Consider the following 23,319-nt stretch of genomic DNA (forward strand, 5'->3'; position numbering starts at 1 on the left):
GGACTACATGAAATATACATTTAGAAATACGCTTGATCAGCTTCTGCTAGGTAGCTGCGCACGAGGTGGTGCACATGATTAATGAAAATGATTCAACACATGAAAATGTGTTGGTATACGACCTTTGACTGGCCAGCTTGGCGCGTCGTAGGTTTGCGAAACATTCTATACTCGTGACAAAGCGATAAGTAAGCTTGCGACTGTAAAGAAAGACTATCGCGCTGCATTGACTTATTGAAAAAAGTAAGCTCGTGACACCAAAAACTTCTTAGATAAGTGGAAAGCCCACTCCATGAAAACTCATTTCAAAAGGGCGATACTTCTTGCTTCTGAAACTCGATGCCACACTTTATTCTTCTTATGTATTCTCTCACTCTACTTTTAAACTTTTTTTTTATGTTCTCTCATGCTTATCACTCACTTTCATGTGCTTTCTCTAAATTGCTAGTCATCATTTTTAAATTTTGTTAAAAATTTAATTCTTACACTAAAAAAATCATAAAAGTTAAGTCACTTTTATTTTCGTTTTCATTTGTGTTCCATTTTGATTCCCATTCAATTCTTATATTGCTTTTTTTATTCGTCGCTTCCCGCTTCCTATATATTTTAAAATGATCGCTTCTCGCTTCCGCCTTTATTGTTTTCAACTTCTGCTTTCTAGTTTCGCAACCTTGGGAATAAGGATATACTTTCATAGAAACTTAAGACGTTGAATAAGCTAGCATCAACCTGCCATACACACTCTCATTGTATATACAGAGAGAGAGAAACAAGGATAAAAACAGATGAATCTGTAACTTCCCCACCACATTCTTCTATCTACGCCTCTCCCACAGCTTCTTATCTCATTCTCATGAATACAAAATCAACAAATATCAAACAGATATCATGTAATATAACTAAAAACCAGCAACTCCAGCACTTCGCCTTGCTGGGGACATCAACTTGCGGGGATCATGCATCGAGCTCTCTTCAACAGACACTGTAGAGGAGCAAGATCCAGGTGGAAGTAAAAGTGGTCGTGGTGGAGAAACCAGCGGCCTCACTCGACAAGGTGGCGACGGCGATGATCTGGAACCAGCAGCTGGCAAAGGAATGCCATTGAGGCTGGGAGACTTTGTCATCAGATTTACCTGACCGTGACCAAGTCCAGTAGTCAATGGTTGTGAAGCAGAGATTGGCTCTTGCAATGGGAATCGAGAAGTGTATTTTATGTCTTGTACAACCGCAAGTGATTCCACAACCGCTCGCATGGTGGGTCGGTCTGAAGGGTCTCTTTCCAGGCATTTTCCAGCAATGTCAGCTACGATCCTTGCAGCTTTAGCTGGATAACGGCCTTTTAATTTGGGGTCAATGATCAGAGACAATCGGCAGTCATCAGACAGGAAAGCCTTAGCCCAGTTTGCAAGATTCCGCTCTTCTTTTGGATAATGGGTATCAATATTCTGCCAACCTGTTAGCAATTCAAGAAGCAGGATCCCGAAACTCCAAACATTACTCTTTGGTGTCACTAGTCCTCGCTCAACAGTCTCAGGTGAAAGGTTGGCTGATGCCTGAAGAATATGAATGTAACATTCAGGTAATTGCAGAAACACAAATCACCCAATAATGAATTGAAAGGGGCAGAAAAATATATCACAAATATTAATTAAAATGAACAACAGCATAAGCTACGCCAGGACTAGCAATCTCTTATATAAATTTCTTAATGTAAGTTCAACAAAGAGAGGAACACCAATGAAGAAACATTCTTCATAACATCAATCCTCTAATCCACAAGAAATTTTCTTCAAAACTAGAATCCACAAGAAATGCTTCAAAACTTAGAATCCACTGATAATCACCGAAGAATCCATGTAATCCAACCCCCAGAAGAAAATTAAAAATCCAAGCCAAAGAAAGATTCTTTTTATTACTAAGGTATTGAAAAAGAAACTTTTTATCCATTTCCAATCATAAGCATCATCCAGAAATCATATTGAACATGTGAAATACAAATAACTAAGTAAACGTTCTATAAAAAAAATGCCCACAAGGCCTCCGCTCATCTGGTAGGGGCGACTCGCAAATGTCACCAAGTTGACGGTATGTCAGAAGTTCAAAACCCAAGGTGGCATCTCTTGCCTGGGTGTACTCCCCGGTGGGCAGGGGGGACCTCAAGGGTTTTACCAACCGGAGACCAGCCAATGTGTGGTCGGTGATGTGTGTGTGTGTGTGTGTGTGGTGGGTGGCGGGGGGGGGGGGGGGGGTTCCCTTGGATTATCCAAAAAAGTATTACTTAAAATGCAATTTTCTATGGATATACTCCAATGGAAACTGGGGAAGAAGAAGGATAGAGAGGTTCTTACAGTCAAGGAACAAAAATGAGATTCAGCATCACAAATGCCAGCACCATAACCAGAGAGTTTTGCACTAAAATCTTTATCAATCTGTATGTTCGAAGACCTGAAGTCGTTGTACATTGCCTGTAAGATACAAATTGATTCAGAAAAGGGGAAAATGATATATTGCATTGCACTTGTTTAAACAAGAAACTATACTACGCTAAGAGGCACCAAGACAAATCCATCCTTAGAAAGAGAGAACAGGACATGATTGCATGTAGCGCAGTCCCCTTGAGAAATCATCATAGTAGTAAAACTTCAACCAGAACTTAGAAGCTAGACCTAAAGAACCTCACTCTCTTACAAATAATATTGTCACTAAACATGGGCATATGCAATTATTGAATAAAATGCAAAATCCTAGATACTAGTTGAGCACCGTAAGGAAATAGCTGTAGCTTAATATCAATCAATAAATTATTTTCATTCTAGAAAATAACCAAAAGCCCCTGCATCTTTTCTGTATACTAATAACAATGATCATATAATAAGGCATAACACAGCCTGGTCCTCAGAGGCTGCAGTTGGATGCTCAGTGCTGAATTGCGGATCACAACACAAAAGAAAGCCTAGAAACTAGAATATATACAGTAACCTTAGCTATGTCTTGACACTGATGATAACCGGAGTTTATTATGAACTTATCACCTTTTAAACAAAGTTTAAACAACCTAATCAAGAATTTATCCAGTCCATTTTTAGTATTTGTGTGACTCTTTTCTGCTGACAATTTCCTTAACTTCACCATTTTCTGAATTTCTTTTTTATCCTCCAAGATTTACCCAAGATGCCTCTTTTTCTTCAGTGTCCAGAAATATTCACTTTACGAGAGCATCCCAAGAATGATATTTGTGACACCGGTTCTTTGTTTATGACAAATTGATTAGAAGCCAGATTATAGTCCAAATGAGAGCACAGAAAGGGCATCAAAACGTTTTTATTTAATGCAATCTAAATGTATTCTGGTAGTTGCGAACTGATAATAGTTCAATCTTAGTGAACCAGGGATAATCGGCAAAAGCCAGAAGATGTAGCTTCAAACTAGTTTTACAGCTTGACCTACAAATAGTCGATTCATGAAATTTCAGAAATGCTTACCCCTGAATGCTTATAAGGATCTTATGTGTGCAAGAAACATATCAAGATATGAAAAGAAAAAATTTAAAATATTGCCCATAGAGCCTCAGTCTCAGAATTTTAGAACATCTTGTGACAACTATACCCATACAAGTCATTCTCAAAAGAATGCAGTCCATTTTTCTAGAACCCATCATGCACAAACTATGGATGGAAAATGGTATAAAAAAGAAAGGTGGAAAAAATCACAAACATTAAATTACCTGAAAAGGTCCTTCCTCATGCAAAAATGCAAGCCCTTGAGCAGAACAAAGGGCAACCTTAATTCTTGTACTCCAATCAATTGGAGGTCCGTCAGATCTGCCATAAAGTAAGCGATCCAAGCTCCCATGAAAAAGTCTTTCAAAAACCAGCATCCACTGATCAGACCTCTCACGTGCATGAAACCCAATCAGTTTACAAAGCTGAGGATGTTGCAAAGATGCAATCTTGTTAACCTCGCTCACAAATTCCTTACACACCTGCTGACACATAAACATAAGAGATGTAAATAATAGGAAAAGACATTACTAAAATACAAAAAATAGGATAAAGATACTACAAAGAAAGGAATAACAGATTTTAGAAAACAAACAAAAAACAGTAATCCCACAGTAATATTACAATTATATAATTCTCATAAAGAACCAAGTAGCATATACTATCTGCTTGAAGCTTTTATTTCTTGCTAAAAGAACTCCTAAACATAGAAAGATTCTGGATGATCATTCATGATGAAAACCTCACACCCAACTCCTAACTCCTTAGAATGTAGTTATTGAATACTAAAGGAATTGGCATAGCTAAATGAAGAATCACACGTATTACAATACTGAACAAGTTAGGATTTAAAGAAAAAAAAAGCAATCTTCGTTGGCCTTAAAAAAATAAATGGCTTCAAAAGATATATAGACATGATAAAAAAAAAAAATAGAATCATACATGCAAATGTTGCATAGGCATAAGGTAAATACACAGGAAGTAGCACATCAATCAACATGTACCTGATTGGAAAGATGAAGAAGGACGACGGTTGCTTCAAGTATCTTTGAACCACAGGATTCATCACCAAATGAAGCTCTGTAAGTAGTTGTAGATAGGCCATCAGCCACGCACCTGTCAGGCGAGAAATTGTTGCATGCAGCTATTATTTCATCATACGAGAAGCACCGAAGCCCACCAAGAGGAGGCAATGGGAGCGGCCCAGATACAGAGATAGAACCACTGTTACTGATTGAATTGAAGCTGCCCATATGCTTAAGCACAGAACCACCCTGTGGCGAAGGGAGGGGAAGTGAGTGCGTCATAAAAGCCTGCCGTTTTTCGCCTAAGGCCCTTTTCTGAACCTTGCCATCTTCCTGCTCATAGGCAACAAAACTCGAAGGGGCAGACATAACATGCACCCTTTCATTGTGCAGATCGCCAATTACCTCAAAATTAGTTCTGTTTCGAAAGCTCGGAGGCGCCGATTGGAGGGAACGTAAGCTAGACCGTGGATTTTCAATGGCATCGCTGGGCTTCGAGTGGATGGGCCCATCCGATTTCTTTCTTCTCTTCTTTAATACTGCAAAACAACCCATTCTCTCCAATTTACGCTGTCCTATACTAAAGTCCACACTAAATCAATAGCTCCCCTCAAAAAATCCTGCACATATTATGAACCAAAACCCAAAAAAAAAATCATGTTGGTGCAAAGATAAAGGGTGTACTGAGAGAACTGCAACTTGATATAAATTCATGCGATGTTCCATTGTGGCAAGCACTAAATGATTGAGATTTCAGACACCCATATAATAAAGAAGACGAAGGAAGGAATTGTTTGAACATCTAATGAAAACAAAAAGACACCCTTCATCAATCATGATCATTCCAAACCAGATTTGAATAAAGAACAATACATAATCAAAATTTGAAACAAACCCCACTCGAGATTTCAGCAAATTCCGAACCAAAAAACACCACAACAAAAACCATCTTCCACCATCCTTTACAGAATCCCAACTAAACCTCAAAAGAGCTTCTTCCTTCCACACCAACGATAAAAAATCCACAAAAAAAAAAAAAACCCTAAGCCCCCAAACCATCCACAAAGGAAACATCAAAAAGCCAACGAAAGCCTCAGAAAACCCATCCAGCGCAAGCAAAATCACGAACTTTAAACGCAAAATAGAAGTTTGAAAAGCTCCCCACCATCACCAAAACCACGAAACAAATCAAAACCCGAATTGCCCACAATAAAGAACCAAAAGAAAGAAAAAAATTAAAGGGAAAAAATCCAACCTTGTTATTCTGAGCCACGATTGCTGGACGAAGACTGATAACCGATGGATCGCAGCGAAAACTATGAACTCCCAAACGGGATCTCTCCTCCGCTCCAACTTTGAGAGTGCAAAAATTCCAGAACAAGAATTTGCTTATATAAAAGACAACCCTTCAAGAGGTAAAGAAACAGCAACACGAAGGGAGGAGCAAAATAATATAATAACAATAATAATCATAAATAAGGAAAAAATAAAAAAGGATTGAAGGACTCGGGACGCTCAGTCAAAGCGTGACCTACAAACCCAAAAGAAGACGGTTTCCAATTGAGCAATATCCTCACATCTTCACTCAGCCTTTTTCTCATTCCCAGCCTTGGCAATCTTCACCCCCTCTCATCCATCAAATTTGCTTGGATGCCACCTTGAGGTAGGGATGCACGAGCCCAGCTAGCTAAGCTCGTCTCAAACTCGTTCGAAAAAATGAATGAGCCTAGCTTGAACAAGGGTTCAGGCACAGTACACGTAAATGAGCGGAGCTTGAACCAGTTCGAATAAGCTCGGTATGCCTGATTAAGCTTGACTCGTATAGTTATAAAAATAAATAAATTTATATATGTATGTATTTTTGCTCATAATGTTAACACAAAAAATTGTCTTACCTTTTTACCTTAATGTATAAGTCATTGGTCATCTTTGAGCCGAGCAATTCAGGCCAAGCTTGGCTCATGTGCATACTTATCTTAAGGAGAAATTATCATGGATGTTTATTTTTAATAAAAAAGAAAAGAAAAAAAAGACAAGCATGTCTTTTCCTTGTGACAGTTTCTGTGGTATCAATGGATCAGATGTGGCTGGTAAATGAGCCAAACAAACCGAACAAGGCATGTCGAGCTTGGCTTGTCTATAAATGAGACAAGTCAAACACGAGCTGGTGCACGTAAAAACATTCCATGTTATTTATACATTGAATGTATACTATTTTATATATTACACTTAAACTGTATATGTTTGTTATATATTGCACTTAATAGTTTATATTATATATATATATATATTATCATTCTCTTTATATATATATATATTTATTTATGTATTTTTCTTTATATATATTATAGTTAAAATATATTATATATAAAAATATTTATTTTTATATATACGAGCTCTGCAAGCCGAACACCCTGTGTTTAGGCTTGACTCGTGGCTTGGCTTGCCAGTTATACCAACGACTTCGTTACGAGCCAAGTCAGGAGCTGCTCGGTTTGTTTACCGTCCCTGGTGATGAGAGCCTGGATCCACGGAGGTGTTAGTATCAGGTTTAAACCTCGGTTTTGACTGAATTTTTCATAGGAAAAACCATACCTGAGTTCACATAAGGATTATATATGAAAGCCAAACCCAATATAATAAAATTGTTTAATGATAGATTTTAATCGAAACTTGAGTTGAACCCAAGTTTGGTATAAAATATGTATGCTGATTGGAGTTCGACACAGACATTTAATTGGACTTCTTCATTTGTTATCAAACCCTTATCCTAGAAGATAGTAGATCTGGCATGGGTTCTGATCCGAACTCATAAAATATGCTTGCAAGCTAAATACAAATGAGTGTTTGGCTAAGGTCAGCTCGTTACTAGTAACAAATATATTTTCTATCATAGTGCGGTGTCAACGGGTCTGGTTTATCTGGACCCGACCCAAACCAAACCCTATAGGGTCTGGGTATGGTGATAAATAAGATGACCCGATTAAGACCTGGGTCTGGACCTGAAAGTCCGATTAATACATGAACCTAGGTATAGTTTGTGAAATTTTACACCAGACCCAGACTCGACCCGAGTTCTGATTATGACCCATAATTTTCAATATAAAAATGATAAAAAATATGATTTTACCAGGTATGGTCGGGGTCTAGTTTATGTAGTTCTTATTGGGTCCGGGTATGTTTTTCTTATAATAGACCCGATTATACCCTGGTCTGGGAACCGATACCATACCCAAAAATTGAGTCCAAGTCTGATTCTACATGGGTCTGAACCAAACCCGACCCGTTGACACCCCACTGACAGCATTACAAAAAAAATGTATTTATAGCTGGTCCATATTCGTGACTTATGGCAAGAACGAGGGGCATTTACGTCATTAAAGCTGATGGTAGTTCAGTCAAGTCAAGGATTAGAACATGATTATTTAAAAAAAATAAAACTTTGTTTTTAGTTCCATTCAAAGGCAAGATACAGATCGGGTTTGACCGCCTATAGGCCGTTCCGATCTAATGGGACCCACGGTAGTCGAACGGTTAAGATCCATTGTCAAAGTGGCATGGGTCCCGCTTTGCCCCCCGTACTGTTGGTAGGTTTAGGAAATACAAGGGGAACTTTCGCCGACGGGAAAAATGCTTAATTCTCGATTTTTTTAAATTGCCAGAAATGTGCACATTCAGTCAAAGACAGAAATAAGCTTCGTTTTGGTAGGATAATTATACCCCTGCACAACTCCCGGAAAGCCCACGACTGTCCGAAATACTGGCTTGCTATTTCAATAGAGTCAAAGCCTAAAAGTGACCACTGAATGAGATTCGGGAATCATTTTTGTCCTTGGTTGTGTCAAAGCACAAAGTGGACTGAAGGAACAAAGTCAAAGTCAAACTATACATGCAGTTGGTTGGTGGAGTGAGAATCCAAGTGTGAGTGTCACCAAACCATACACAATTGGATATGGGATATGGCTCCACTAGGGGCCCGTTTGTTTCACGCCATTCTGCGGGAAAACGCTGAGTTTTAGTGTGAAAACGAGCCATTTTCATGCGCTTGTAAAAACGATGCCTGAACTAGATTCAACTCATATAATCAGATCTGGGTACCAACGGTGGCTCTGCTTGTTTGGTAGGAGCCACGTCACCATGTGTTGGGACGTTGCAAGTTCAAAACCCAATGGTATGTTGTGCAACTGGTGGGGTCAGACTAACCCCAGCTTGGCTTTCATAAAAAAAAAGAAAAAAGATTTGGGTAATATATAACATAAATCGCGTCAGATTACCATAAAATATGGCCAAATCTAGTTGGGTTCAATAAGAACTGAGTAAACACCTATCCAGATCCAAATCATTATCGAATCCAACTATCTAACGCAGTGTGAGTTTTTGATGAGAAAATTAGGATCATCTTTTTTTGCAAATCATAAATTCTAAACACATAGGTTGTGTGTGGGCGTGCCAGCTTAACCAGAAAAGTGCATTGAGCTGAGATCTTGCATTAGTCCTGGCTGAGACTATGTCTCCAGTCCCGGCCGTGGTTTTCCCAGGTTAATTATGAAAAAAAAACTTTCAGGGTTATCTCATTTCTTGGATAAGTAAGTTGACCTCAGTGTAACTGTATCAGCAAAGCATTAGCTTTTACAACTAGGAATGGAGAAAACCTGGATATAGATAATTAATAGTCCCGTGTTTGGTGACGATGATTCTTTAGTCACAAGTGCTTATAAGGGATCTGCTTTCTTGGTTAGTGACGACCCTGATTTGTCACCTTAGACCATAGCTAGAAACGGTGAAAATGGTAAGAGAGGAATAAAAGCAAGAGATGACAGAGAATTCTTTTCTGTATTTTCTTGTATTTATCACAGATTGATTACACAATAAATAGAGGAAACAACGTTATCGTTTCCTTCAGTATATCAAAGGATAAGAATGAAAAAGATATCAAATGTACACACAAGATACCAAATATACACAGCCAACAAAAATGAAAGGTCATTGAGGAGATCCGTGAATGATGGGCAGTTCCAGATTTTCCTGAGTGTCATATATGCTAAGACTCTCCCTCAAGTTGGAGCATGAGGATTGAGAAGGCCCAACTTGCCTTTTAGTCGTTCAAAAACGTCTTTGGTAGTAGCCTTGGTGAGAAGGTGACACATTGAAGGTTGGTGTGGACATATTCGGTTCGAATGGCTTCACTTTGAATCTTATCACGAACGAATCTTATCACGAACAAGGTGACAATCAAGTTCAATATGCTTCATATGTTCATGGAAGACAGGGTTGGCGGCATTCTGCAGAGCTGCTTGATTGTCACAAAAGCACTTCATAGGCTGAGAATGTTGGATCCCAAAATCATGTAATAAATATTTGATCCAAGTTAACTCGCATGTAGCATGAGCCATAGATCGATATTCGTCTTCTGCAGATGAACGAGACACCGTGGGTTGCTTTTTAGTCTTTCATGAGATGGGGCTGCTCCCAAGGAATATGCAATAGCCTGAAACTGGTTTGCGAGTCATTGGACATGCAGCCCAGTCTGCATCACAATATCTAGATAGTTGGATTGGACTTTGAGAAGATAACAAAATGCCCTGTTCGGGTGTCCCTTTGATATAGCGAAGCAGTTTATATGCAGCCTGAAGGTGCAATAATCGTAGATCATGTATAAATTGGCTGAAAACGTGCACATGATAAGTGATGTCAGGCTTTGTGATGGTTAAATAAATGAGGCGGCCAACAAGACGACAATATATGGATGGATCGTGAAGTGGATCACCATGATCATTGAGTAACTTAAGACGTGGATCCATAAGTAGATTGGCGGGTTTTGACCCAAGGTTACCGGTATCATTCAAAATGTCCAATGCATATTTGCGCTGTGAGAGAAAAAACCCTTGTTTGGATCTAGCAACTTCAACTCCCAGAAAGTAACAAATTGGTTCTAGATCTTTGAGGCAAAACACTGTATTGAGATTATCCTTCAGCTTGTTGATGTTGCCAAGATGATCCCCAACAATAATGATATCGTCCACGTATACAAGGATAAAAATGCTCCCATTCGCATCAATTTTGGAGAAAAGAAAATAATCGACCTTTGATTGGTGGAATCCTTCTCCCATCAAATAAGAAGTTAATTTTGAAAACCAATTTCTGGAGGATTGCTTCAACCCATATATAGACTTGTTAAGGCGATATACTAGGTTCTCCCGGCCCTGTCGAGAAAAACCTGGTGGCAAATCCATATAAACCTCCTCATTTAAGTCACCATGTAGGAAGACGTTGTTGACATCAACTTGGTATACGTGCTAGTTCTTGATGGTGGCTAGGGCGAGTAAACACCGAATAGTAACTATTTTAATGACAAGAGCGAAGGTTTTATTATAGTCAAAACCTTCAATTTGGGTGTACCCCTTTGCTACAAGACGAGCTTTGTACCGTTCAATGCTGCCATCAGATTTATGCTTGACCTTGTATATCCATTTGCAACCAATGGGTTGTTTTCCTTCTGGGAGTGATACCAATGACCAAGTGTTGTTATCTTCTAATGCCTTGATCTCAGCCCGCATAACATCTTGCCAATAAGCTTGTTTTACAACTTGAGCATATGTTTTAGGTTCTAGATCATGGGCAATGGTTGCAAGAAAAGCACAATATGGGCTAGAAAATAACTCATAACTAAGGAATGTTGACATGAGATGGCGTGTTTTAAGGCTTACCTCATGTGCATCGAATTGGAGGATGGGGCTTGCTGCATAACATAAATACTCCTTAAGATGAGGTGGCTAGGAACCGGATCCCGGTAGATCTTCGAAGACCAAGCTCATGTGGGTCGTGAATGGATATCTCCTGGGCATTAGACGAGGATGACAAAGTGTCGGGTGAATCTTGAATTAGCTCGATTGGGGGTAACAGATTGTCACAATTGTCGTGAATTGGTACGAGAAGTACCAACTCCGGCTCATTGTTGGGAGTTTTATTTGTGAAGGGAAAATCATTGTCATAAAATTTAACATTACAATTTGTGAAAATTTTATGAGTTTCTAAATCATAAACTTTATACCCAGTTTGTCCATATCGATAACCAATAAAAACACATTTTCTAGCTCTTTTGTCAAATTTATGCTCATATATGATATTATGGGCATAACATAGGCAACCAGAAACTCTCAAATACACATAATTGAGTGGCTTACAGTGCAAAACTTCATATAATTTTTTTTCTGACAAAGGCTTAGAGGATAGTCTATTTATTAAATAGGCAGTGGTTAAAACACATTACCCCCAAAACTTTAGAGGCAAGTTTCCTTGAAATCTAAGGGCACGAGCAACATTTAATAGATCACGGTGTTTACATTCTACTACCTCATTTTGTTGAAGAGTAGCCACATAGCTATGTTGTCGTGTAATGCCCTTTTCATCCAAGTAACTTGTGATTTCTTTAGAGAAAAATTTCAGGCCATTGTCATACCGTAACTTAAAAATCTTAGCCTCAAATTGATTATAAATCATATTCATAGAATTTTTCAGTAAGCCACAAGTCTCAGATTTATGGCCCATGAGAAAAATCCAAGTACAATGAGTATAATTATTTACGGATGGTAAGAAAAAAATGAGCTCCTGTTCATGAGGGAGTTTGATAAGCTCCCCATATGTCACAATGAATGAGTTGAAAAGGATCTGAAGTAGAGATAGTACTATTTAGAAACGGCAAGCTTGTTTGTTTGGCCATATGACAAATGTCACAATTTTCATTGATAAGAGAAGCATGGATCATGAAAGATTTTATTATAATATCAAGTCTTGAATTGGATATATGACCAAGATAGTGATGCCACAAATGAGAAGACAAATTGGTGGTTAAAGTTAATTTGTCAAACTTGCCATTCATCTCAAGGATGTAAAGTCCGTTATGCAGCTTATCTACTCCAAGCATCCGCATCGAGTAAGGGGCTTGTAAAACACAAGAGTCATGCTTAAATAAGACTTGACATTTCATATCTTGAAGCAACTTATGAATTGAAATAAGATTGTAATAAAAGGAAGGAACACAAAGACCAATTTTTAGCATGATATTTGGGGGTAAGATACACATCTCCAATGTGGGTAACACATGTTGAAGATCCGTTGGGAAGGTTGATGGGAGGACTATTCGATATTGGTTTTGAAAGGGATGAGAATGATAACGAACAAGTGATATGTTCAATAGCTCTTGTATCTTGGATCCAAATATTTTTGAAAGAACGATAAGTAGATGCAACAAGAGTATTACTTGCAAGATTAACTTGTGGTGTCATGTTTCCTTGTTGTATAACCGCAAGTAACTTACAATATTGTTCTTGTGTGAATTGAGGGATGCCTTGGTTAGTATTTTGCTTAGAATAAGTTGTTTCATTGGCATGAGTTCGGGCATCATTTTTGACATTAGAAGATACTCTACTTTGCCGATGTGGGAACCCATAAAGGTGAAAGCATCATGCCTTTGTGTGTCCCATTTTTCTGCAATGCTCACACTTGGGATGTGGTCGTTCGTTTCTTATTTTGGTATCATCTCTAAAATGACTATGAGAAATGGCTGAAGCAATAGGTTTGGATAGTTGAATTGTTTTTAGATCTCGTTGCCTCTCTTCTTGGATGAGTAATGCATATGCCCGAGTAATGCTTGGTAGCGGGTCCATTAGCAACATTTGGCTTCAAATGGAGTTGTAGTTCTCATTGAGGCCCATTAGAAGTTGGATAAGGTGTTCATGATCTTGCATCTCTTGGATGACTTTTAGGGCCCCATATGAACACATTGGTAAATTGACAAAGAGACCGAGTTCATTCATATTCCTTTCAATTTAGTAAAATAGGCAGCAATAGAGCTATGATTTTGTTTCAAATTTATGATGTCATATTGAATTTGGTATATTTGAGGTGCATTGGATTGGAAAAACATTTCTCAAAGTTCATTCAAGACCTCGACTGCACATTTGGAATAGATGATTGTGGATGCAAGATCTTTGTGAAGAGAGTTTAGGATCCAGGATAAGACCATGTCGTTGCATCGAGTCCATGCAACAACGGTATGGGCTGGGGCATTTGGTTTGGGCAGTGACCTGTCGACAAATGCCATCTTGTTCTTTGCGCTCAACGTCATGCATATGGCTCTTTCCCACATGGTGAAATTGTCACCAGTGAGAGGCTGTGATACTAAGGACATCCCAGGATTATTTGAATGATGGATGTAGTAAGGATTTGATTCTTCCTGTGAAAAGTTGGTTGGTTGTGAAGTCTGAGAATCAAACCTTGATTGAGACATGGTTCTGAATACGATCTGCAGAGATGCGAGGATGCAACGATGAACAATAAACACACATGTATTTTATAAACTCTAGCTAGTGATGATCGTTATAGGTGATTGGGCCGTTTAGACAGTTTGGCAGAGACACGTTTCTGCAATGACATAGATAAGAAGAAACGCAGACCTGCAGGGAACATAGATCTTGTAAGTGGATGGGCTACAATAGATCAATGACAATAACCAGTTGTGGTTCTTGACAGGCGAAGGTGCATAGTGCTGCAGTAATAAGTCTGAATGTCGTTGAGCAGCAATGAAGAGAAGAGCTGGTTGGGCAAAGAAGGTTGAAAAAGTCGATAGGGTTGATGTCTAGCGAACAGAGTGCTCAGAAGATCAAATCGAGCAAGCAACTGTAGTCTGCTCTGATACCATATGAAAATGGTAATAGAAGAATGAAAGCAAGAGATGATGGATAATTCTTCTCTGTATTCATCACAAATTGATTACACGTTAAATAGAGGAAACAACATTATCATTTTCTTTAATATAGCAAAGGATAAGAATGAAAAAGATACCAACTATACACACAAGATACCAAATGTACACACAACCAACAAAAAGGAATAGTCGTTGAGGAGATCCGTGAATGATGGGTAGTTCCAGATTTCCATGAGTGTCATATATGTTAAGAGAAACTAAAGGTGTCAATGAGTTGGATTTGACCCGAACCCGACCCGTAGCATACCCTATAGGCTATAAGGTCAGGATTTGGTGATAAACAAGAAGGTCCATTTAGAATTTGAGTCAGACCCAAAGGGTCCAATCAATATATAGAGCTAGGTATGGTTTGTGAAATTTCATAAGAGACTCGAGCCCGAACTGAGTTCCTACTAAGATCTATAATTTTTCAATATAAAAAAGATAAAAAATTTATTATTTTATGAGGTATGGTCTATGTTTGATTCATGCAATCTTTATAAGATCTGAGTATGGTTTCTTTTATGACAAGTTCGATTAGACTCGGGTCTAGACCCGGTACCATAATCTCAAGTCAGGTCTGGGTTTGGATTCACCTGAGTCCTAATCAAACTCGACCTGTTGACACCCCTACTTGAAACCGGTGAGGGCGTTCATTACTAGCTGCATAGTCCCTAGTGAGTCAGGGGGCAGGGGCGGCGGTAGCGGCGGGAGAGCGATTGGTGATTTTTTTAAGAGAGAATTATGTGGGTTCCTTTGGCCTAGCAAAAAAACAAAAAGGAAAAAAAGTTCTTTAGCCACAAGTAATTTTAATAATCTAAAAATGTAACAAATTGATATTATCTTGATAATTTCAAAATGTCAATAGATATTGATTTTATGTGAAGTCAACATGAGTTATGACAAGGAAAATCTTAGATTTTCTGTTTTCGCTTTTTCTTTTCATTTTATCTTCTGGAATATTTTTAAATATCATAAAAATGAAGAAAATTCAGTCAAAATCAATTTTTTTAATTCTTTACATTCTACAGATGACATAAAACGACATCCTCTCTCTCTCTCTCTGTACATACAGATAGAGAGAATGAAGAAAATTGGTCACGATCGTCACTAAAGAGTCTTTTGGCAAAAAAAAAAAAACATTTTGTGCGTCATCCATCGAGCGTGCGAGGCACGTGCGTTGGCCACAGTTGTCTGGGCGAGTTGTTGGCAGCTACACCCCCCCTCTCTCTCTCTCTCTCTCTCTCTCTCTCTCTCTATATATATATATATATATATATATATATATATATATATATATATATATAACCCAGGTTATTGTCAAACTCGAATTTCCGACCGCACACCATGCATCTAAAAAAAAATTGAATTTTGGACCTTTAGCGTGGTTCTTGACTGCTAAAGGTCCAAAAAAGCCAAAAAAAATCGTGCACCATCAACAACGCACAAGTGTCCTAAAATATTCGAACACTTTACCTGTTTGATGATACTGATTACTCTCTCTCTCTCTATATATATATATATTTATTTCCAACGTCTAAATCTTTTGGAGAATCTCTGGGAAATAATTGGCAAAGTACATATAAAAATATAAATAAATAAGGTAATTTAAACAATATCACAAAAAATGTGTTTTTGTCATGTAAAAAATGTTGTATTTTCAAAATAGCATGATATTTTGAAAATATCACATATTTTTTGAAAATTATGTCAGCCTTTAAAAGTAGTGATAAAATCACGATATTTTTAAAAAATAGCGACGCTGTTTGTGACATATGGTTGGAAAAGCGTACTGAGAGCGCTCTTGACTGACTTTTGAATTATTGGCAATCAGGCAGTGGCGGAGCCAGGGGTGGGCATGGGTGGGCGGTCGCCCACCCCAGAATTAGAAACCGAAAAAAAAATCGAACAAGTGCCATTATAATATCAGTAATAGTTTTTTGCACATTATCCAATAATTCTATTACTTTACCTTATATTTTTACATACATTAGCTTAAAAGAGTCTTTAATTAGCCCCTAAATGAATTGATTCCCTCTAGTTCAGATTTAGACCTAAATTCACACGGCTCTGGACTGTAGTCCGACATGTATGCAGCCTTAGACTCTCTCTTTCGCTCTTTATATGTCTCTTTCCCTCTGTCGCCAAGGCCGAAATAGAACAGGAGAAGACGCCCATCTCTCTCTGAAACCGATGGCCTGCACCATCGATTTTCGGCGTCTAGATGAAGGGCTGGGAGGCTATAACAACAACAAGCGGAAGAGATCGACTGCCGACGACTGTGGTCAGCCCCTCGCCATGGAGATCGACAACCACCCATCTTCGAAGAGGGCGGCCCTCCCTTCTGCCGAGGACTCGGATAGACCCACCTTCGGCAAGCCCACAAGCCCACCTACGATGGAGTCATCGCCGGGAACTTCTGGCATTGTCCCTGAGACCCGGGCAAGGTCTGCTCACCCAACGAAAAACTTTTGGCTCCGCCACTGCAATCAGGTCAAACTTGATTCAGATTTCAGACCGTCTTCCTAGTCATAGGGTTCCGTCACAAAGCAGTAGGTTTAATTATCTATGCAGCGAGGTGGGGCCTTCGTTGCTAGACGAGTGGTCAAGATTCGATTCTCTTGGGTGTCTCACTTCTGCGCAAGCAGACACCCAGCATAAGCCCCGAAGGCAGAGGCAGGGGTCCTAGACTTATAGTTTTATGTTGTCCGCACAATGACCTTAAGTATGGCAAGCTGAGCTAGCCCAACCAGGTCTTTGTATTTGGGTGCAGTTTCTTCAGGTTATTATAAATTATAAATTGAGAGGTGTTTACTAGCTGTTTTTCTTCAGTAAATGCAACCTAACCATCATATGACCTTACCAAAACTCTAATGGCAGTTAAGTTGAAAGTAAGGCTTTTTTTGACCTCACCTCGCCTACCAATGGAATTCATATTAGACATGCGTTCACATTTTCATCTATTTTGTATTTAGTGCTCAATTTCTTCCTTACATACATCCAAAAAAGAAAAATACAATCTTATTCATTTTATAACATTAGGCAGTTTCCTACTATTTACTTTGGATTTCCTAAGAACACACAAATACTCTTATATTCAATAAGCTAATGATGAAAACCACGCGTTAGGTGCCTAACAAAGACTTGAGATGGCTTCTCTCTCTCTTTCTCTCATTAGAAAACCAGTGTCAGTGTCAGGTTGGTAGGTGTCTAAAAAATACACCAAAAAGCATTAAGGTGATTATATGTGAAGTCAAGTCTTTAAACTGCCAAAATCTTAACAATCCAGCATGCTCTACAGTTGATGTCTACCATGCTCTACAGTTGATGTCTACAAACAATTAGAAACAACAAAAGTGAAGGAAAAAGTCAAAAGAAGCCAACCCTTTTCACATAACCAACCCTGTCAAACAACTTGATGGTCAAGAGCGCCCACAATCAAATACCATCCATAACATGTACGTTTACCAGAAATATTGGCAATTTGCACTCCCTCATAAAGAGTGGAAAACCAGAATTTGCCAATCGGAAGTAGAGCCCCTTATGGCATCTTGTGAGAAAGCTAACACCAACAATTCAGAAAGAGATACAAATCAACTTCAAGATTTCATGCTTTTCATTGGTGCATGATTTCTAGGTTCTTATCAATTTAGATGTGAAGATTCTCCTCAATTCCCTGTTTCCATTGCATATGGGGATCAAATAAAACCCTATATACATCTAGGTTGGTCCTGCAATAATACACCAGCATACAGGGCAGAGTGGTTAGACCAGCTAGGATTATATTGCATTTTACATCATGAATATGGTCCACACAAGTAGGTAATAATCCAACAATGCCATAAGTTTCGGTGTTTAGGATTTATATTGTTAGTGCAAACAGGTGACAAAAAAAAGGATTTAAGGAAATAGAGAGCGCAAGCCTAGAGGCACGTTCTTAAGATCGCTATCTTTAAAACTTCAATCGCCCCACTCTGGAAATTTCGAAGATGCGAAAAGGGGTTTGTTGCGACTGAGTTCCTAGGATACAACTAGGCTTGAACCTCAGAGAGTCACTGCTTCGCAAGAACAGATGACCTCTCCCCACACTTGAACTCTGCAAGCCAAATCAGGAAGAAAAAAAGGAGAAAACTGGAGAGTCAAAAATTCATATATCTCAAAAGATGAGAAAACAAAGAGATTTATTGACTTTTAGTAAGGCCAAAATGTTTGGAGATAAATGAGATTAATTGCCATAAATCTGACGATTTGAAAATGTCCCTGAACGGTCACCCACCTTTGACTGTAGATTAAAGGCTTTCAAAACCGTCCAACAGCCACAATGCACCATAAACTTAATATAAATGCAATTAAAACCTTTCAAACTGTCAGACATCTCAAAACCGAAAAGACAAAATGAACATTTGCGCCTCATATGCACCTCGCACCGCTGCGAGCGTGCGAAGTGCGTCATCAAAATGCCACATTGCGCCTCAAGTGCCCTTGCACACACACGCGCGCGTGTGAGCAAACAGTGCGTCTGTTGCTAGACGATGCGCAACAACGACCGCAAGCCACCTAAAGACTCAAAGCTTACCAAAGTAAAGAATAGATAACAAACCCTCTATTTAAACCACTTGAAAAACTTTTCTCTCTTAGATATGAGACTAAACATTTTCAAAGCACTTTTGGTGGGAAACAAAACTTAAAAGGATTTTATATTTTAAAACTTTTCTAACAATCCCCCACTAGTTTTAAAATGTACTTGGCTTGCATAAAAACTTATGCATCAGTGAAAGTGTCTGTAAGACTTGAACCCTCACTTATTGAAAGAAAACCTAAATTAACCAAGGTGCTAAGTGGACTTACCTTGAACTTAGCTCCTTATATTGTTAACGAGTTTTCAATCATACATAAGTTTCCAAAAAGTTCAATTGTATGGATTTCATGTTGAAACATTTTGAGCCTTGTGCTTCCATGGATTCATGAGTGCTCTAGAGAATTGCCAAATCTAATAAGAAGCAACTCACACTTCTACACTCACATAGGTAAGTTTGTCTAGGTGTACTGTAATACACACCCTAGCCTTAAGCCCTACAAACTCATTAAGAGCTATTAGCTAAACCCTCACATTAGTTACAGCTCATGAGTAAACATCAGTAATGGGTTCACATAAATATGCTCAATATCTATCATTTACCAATTCATTTTCCATTGAACCTAGGCATGTGGGATCTCCAACGCTCTAGGTTGGGTATCCTTAGGTGATGACTTAATTGGCTTAATTCCCATTCCCCTCGATGTTTTATTGATGACATTTCTCGAAAGGCCTTTCGTAAATGGGTCTGCCAAATTTTGACATGACTTCACATATTTTAATGATATAATATTGTCATCAATTATTTGTCTTATAAAACTATGTCTTAGACTAATATGTCTAGACTTTCCATTGTATTTCATATTACCTGCTTTACATATAGCTGATTGGCTATCACAAAACATTGAAATAGCATGTATAGGCTTCTTACCTAGTAGAATATCCACTAGCATATTCTTAAGCCATTCAACTTCTCTACAAGCAGATGCCAAAGCAATAAACTCATATTCCATTGTAGAATGAGTTATACAAGTTTGTTTCTTAGACCCCCATGCAACTGCTCCTCCACCAAGGGTAAAAACCCAACCACTCATAGACTTGGAATCTTCAAAGTCGGTATTCCAACTTGCATCACTATACCCTTCAATAATAGCAGGAAACTTGGTATAGTAGATTCCATAGTCTAAAGTATGCTTAAAATATCTAAGAATCTTGTTCACTGCATTCCAATGTTGATGACCAGGATTATTAGTATATCTACACACTTTACTCATTGCATAGGCAATATCAGGCCTTGTGCAATTCATTGCATACATAAGACTATTTACAACACTGACATATTTTAATTGTTGAACACTTGCACCAACATTTGGAGTTAATTTCATATTTGGATCATATGGCGTGCATGTCGGTGAACTATTAATATATCCATACTTTGTAAGATTTTTTTCAATATAATGTGATTGACATAATGCAAAGCCATTATCATTTCTTATAATTTTGATTCCTAAAATAACATCTGCAACACCTAAATCTTTCATACAAAATATGGAAGATAAAAATCTTTTTGTGTGATTTATGCATTCACTATTGAAACCCAAAATAAGCATATCATCAACATATAAACAAATAATAATAATTGAGTTACAATCTACTTTACTGTAGACACACTTATCAGCATCATGTATTTTAAAACCATTATGTACCAAAAAACTATCAAATTTTTTATGTCATTGCTTAGGGGCTTGCTTTAATCCATATAAGAATTTCTCAAGTTTGCAAACTTTACGCTCTTTCCCTAGCACTATAAAACCTTCAGGTTGCTCCATATATATCTCTTCATCTAATTCTTCATTAAAAAAAGTTGTTTTCACATCCATTTGATGGATTTGAAGCTTATATATGACAACCATGACAATTAAAATTCTAATAGTAGATATTTCTAGGTCTATTTTATTATACAAGGTTTTAGAATAACTAAAAGTATAATTTTTAGTTTTCTATCTTTCCTCTCTCTCTCTTTTTCTGCTATTTATTTATATAATATTTTATTATATATATATTGTTTTTTTTTTATTATTATTATTATTTTAATAGCCCTAAGGGCTGAATGCGTGCTCAACTCTAGATTTACTTATTTGTATCTAGACAGATTATTCGAAGCATACCCAATTCTCTTTCTTTTTTTCCCTAAGCTAACTATTTTTTTGTCATTATTATATACATTTAATTCTTTTTTTTTATACACACGAACTATATGGGAATCAAGCATGCATAAATATTCATTCCAAGTGCAACATAACAAAAATATTCAACCATGGCAAAAATTTATTTTTACCCACATGTAGGGCACAAAAGCAAGAATTCTCTTTTTTTTTATAACTATGACTGGTCGTACAGTCTTTGTAACGCCCCCAAAAATTTGAACTTGTACAATTTTAGAAGAACTTGAAAGAAACTAGAAATCCTTATTTTTCAGAGTTTTGACTTTACGGATCAGCGGAAAAAATGTTTTTTTTTTAACAAGTCAGCAAACCTTGGGTGCATTACTGTAGACTTTCCATTTCATAACTAATTTGCATCTTCAAAACAATATTTAAAACCATATGCATTAAAAGAAAATTTTATGTTTATACAAAATGGAATTTTCTGAGACAACCCTTATACAAAATTTAAACCAAACGGGTGTATTCAAGGTGCAGAATGCCAAAAGAAACAGTGGGATCTTGATAACATCTTGCAATCGCACCACCGTCTGTCGCTCAAACCTAATCATCACCTATACCCATAAGATGAATCAGTTTCATGAAAAACTGGTGGGTATACAAGTATAACAATTTAGAACAAAACCAACACATGCTTTATTTTATGCATGATATGCAAATTAACATAAATAAAGGGAACAAGAATAACTTTGTTTCGATATTAACTGTCCTAAGGGTACACACATGAGAAACATAGAAACAATTGGGATTTGCCCGGGGGTGTATTATTCTTTGTATTTTGATACCCTGTGTAACTAGTTGAGTATGCTCCACAAGGGATGGTCGGCGACCGAGAGAGGATTCCCCAAAGACATTCATGGCAAAGGATGCATCCAACTTATGCAGAAGTCTATGGGGTCTATCACCTAGGATAATATTCAATAGCCCCATCTCCTAACTTCGATGACTGGAGACACCAAGTCTATTGCTACTCGAAGAGCATAGTTGTTAACAACTTGTCTATCAGAGTTTTTGTACTATCCCATCCTCTCCCTTCACGGAACCAAGAAGGCGAATGAGTGTACCAGGTTCTATTTTAACTGATGACCCCTTCTTCATGCTCCGGTTCGTTGAACCCCTTTGAGTATCTTGCCTGTGAAGGCGGTTATCATTGTTTGTATGACCACTACATTGAGCCATTTACATATTACAAGATTGACACTAATCTCTCATCCAATTATCGTAGTATTAAGATGTGGTGCATGCCTAGCGATATTGCTTACGATAAATGGGATACGGGTTTCTTAGTAGAAACTCCCGACCTTAGACATGTTTAATTTTGCTTTTGAAAACTATGTGTGTTTGGACACCGGATTTTTCGCAAAAATCTCCTTTTTTCCTTAAAAGCCTTGATATGTATGCACAAAATTTGTGACTTATACAAAGGGCAAACATGGTACAAGGTTAAACAAAGTACATGAACAACGTACCCTGTGAACATGTATGCACAATATGTATATGGCAAATCGCAGGCCTGGGCACATAGCATGCGATGATAAGGTACAAAGAATGACTCGATGTATGAAGCAACACGTTGAGAGAAATACAATCACATAAGTTGTGCATGAGGTACGAAATCATACCTTGACTAAATAAATCATTATAAGTAGTAGCCTATGCACGTAAAAAGCGTGACAATGAATTAAATAACATAAAGCAAGGCTCGATGTGTGAAACCACATATCGAGCTAAATAAATGCGCAAGCAGTGCACGAGGTATAAAACTGTACCCTAACTAAATAAATCATGTAAGTAGTAGCTTGTGCACGTAAAAGCACAGTGGCAAAGTAAATGACATAAAGAAATGCTCGATATGTGAAAGCACATATCGAGCTAAATAAATGCGTAAGCAGAAGCTTGTGTACATAAAAGCGTAGCGGCAAAGTAAATGACATAAAGCAATGCTCGACATATGAAACCACATATTAAGCTAAATAAATGCATAAGCAGAACCCTGTGCATGCAAAAGTGTGATGGCAAAGTAAATAACATAAAGCAATGCTCAATATGTGAAACCACATATCGAGCTAAATAAATATGTAAGTAGAAGCTTGTGCATGTAAAAGTGCAGTGACAAAGTAAATGACATAAAGCAATGCTCGATATGTGAAACCACATATTGAGCTAAATAAATGCGTAAGTAGAAGCCTGTGTACATAAAAGTGCGACGACAAAGTAAATGATATAAAGAAAAAAAAAGGACAAGGAT

General features: G+C 37.8%; 1 protein-coding gene across 1 annotated transcript; it reads right to left on the reverse strand.

Moving 5' to 3' along the window:
• Window positions 1–694: 694 nt before the first annotated feature.
• Window positions 695–5,918, reverse strand: LOC149846224 (putative serine/threonine-protein kinase PBL1). The gene is made up of 5 exons (XM_089997893.1): window positions 5,781–5,918; window positions 4,505–5,145; window positions 3,725–3,982; window positions 2,349–2,465; window positions 695–1,553 (listed from the first exon to the last, which is right to left on the reverse strand). Exons 2-5 carry the CDS (start codon window positions 5,078–5,080, stop codon window positions 900–902), a joined length of 1,605 nt encoding a protein of 534 aa, XP_089854019.1. The 5' UTR covers window positions 5,081–5,145; window positions 5,781–5,918; the 3' UTR covers window positions 695–899.
• Between the last annotated feature and the right edge of the window lie 17,401 nt (window positions 5,919–23,319).

The sequence above is a fragment of the Nuphar pumila genome, chromosome 2 (genome assembly GCF_984573655.1).
Source record: "Nuphar pumila chromosome 2, dmNupPumi1.hap1.1, whole genome shotgun sequence".
In the NCBI taxonomy this organism is placed as follows: Eukaryota; Viridiplantae; Streptophyta; class Magnoliopsida; order Nymphaeales; family Nymphaeaceae; genus Nuphar; species Nuphar pumila.

Excerpts from the sequence above, each read along its gene's own strand:
- LOC149846224 (XM_089997893.1), bottom strand. The coding sequence starts at position 5,080 with ATGGGTTGTTTTGCAGTATTAAAGAAGAGAAGAAAGAAATCGGATGGG. Across the intron at positions 3,983-4,504 it reads TTCTTCATCTTTCCAATCAG|GTGTGTAAGGAATTTGTGAG; the intron begins GTACATGTTGAT and ends ATGTGTCAGCAG. Across the intron at positions 1,554-2,348 it reads CTCATTTTTGTTCCTTGACT|GCATCAGCCAACCTTTCACC; the intron begins GTAAGAACCTCT and ends CATATTCTTCAG.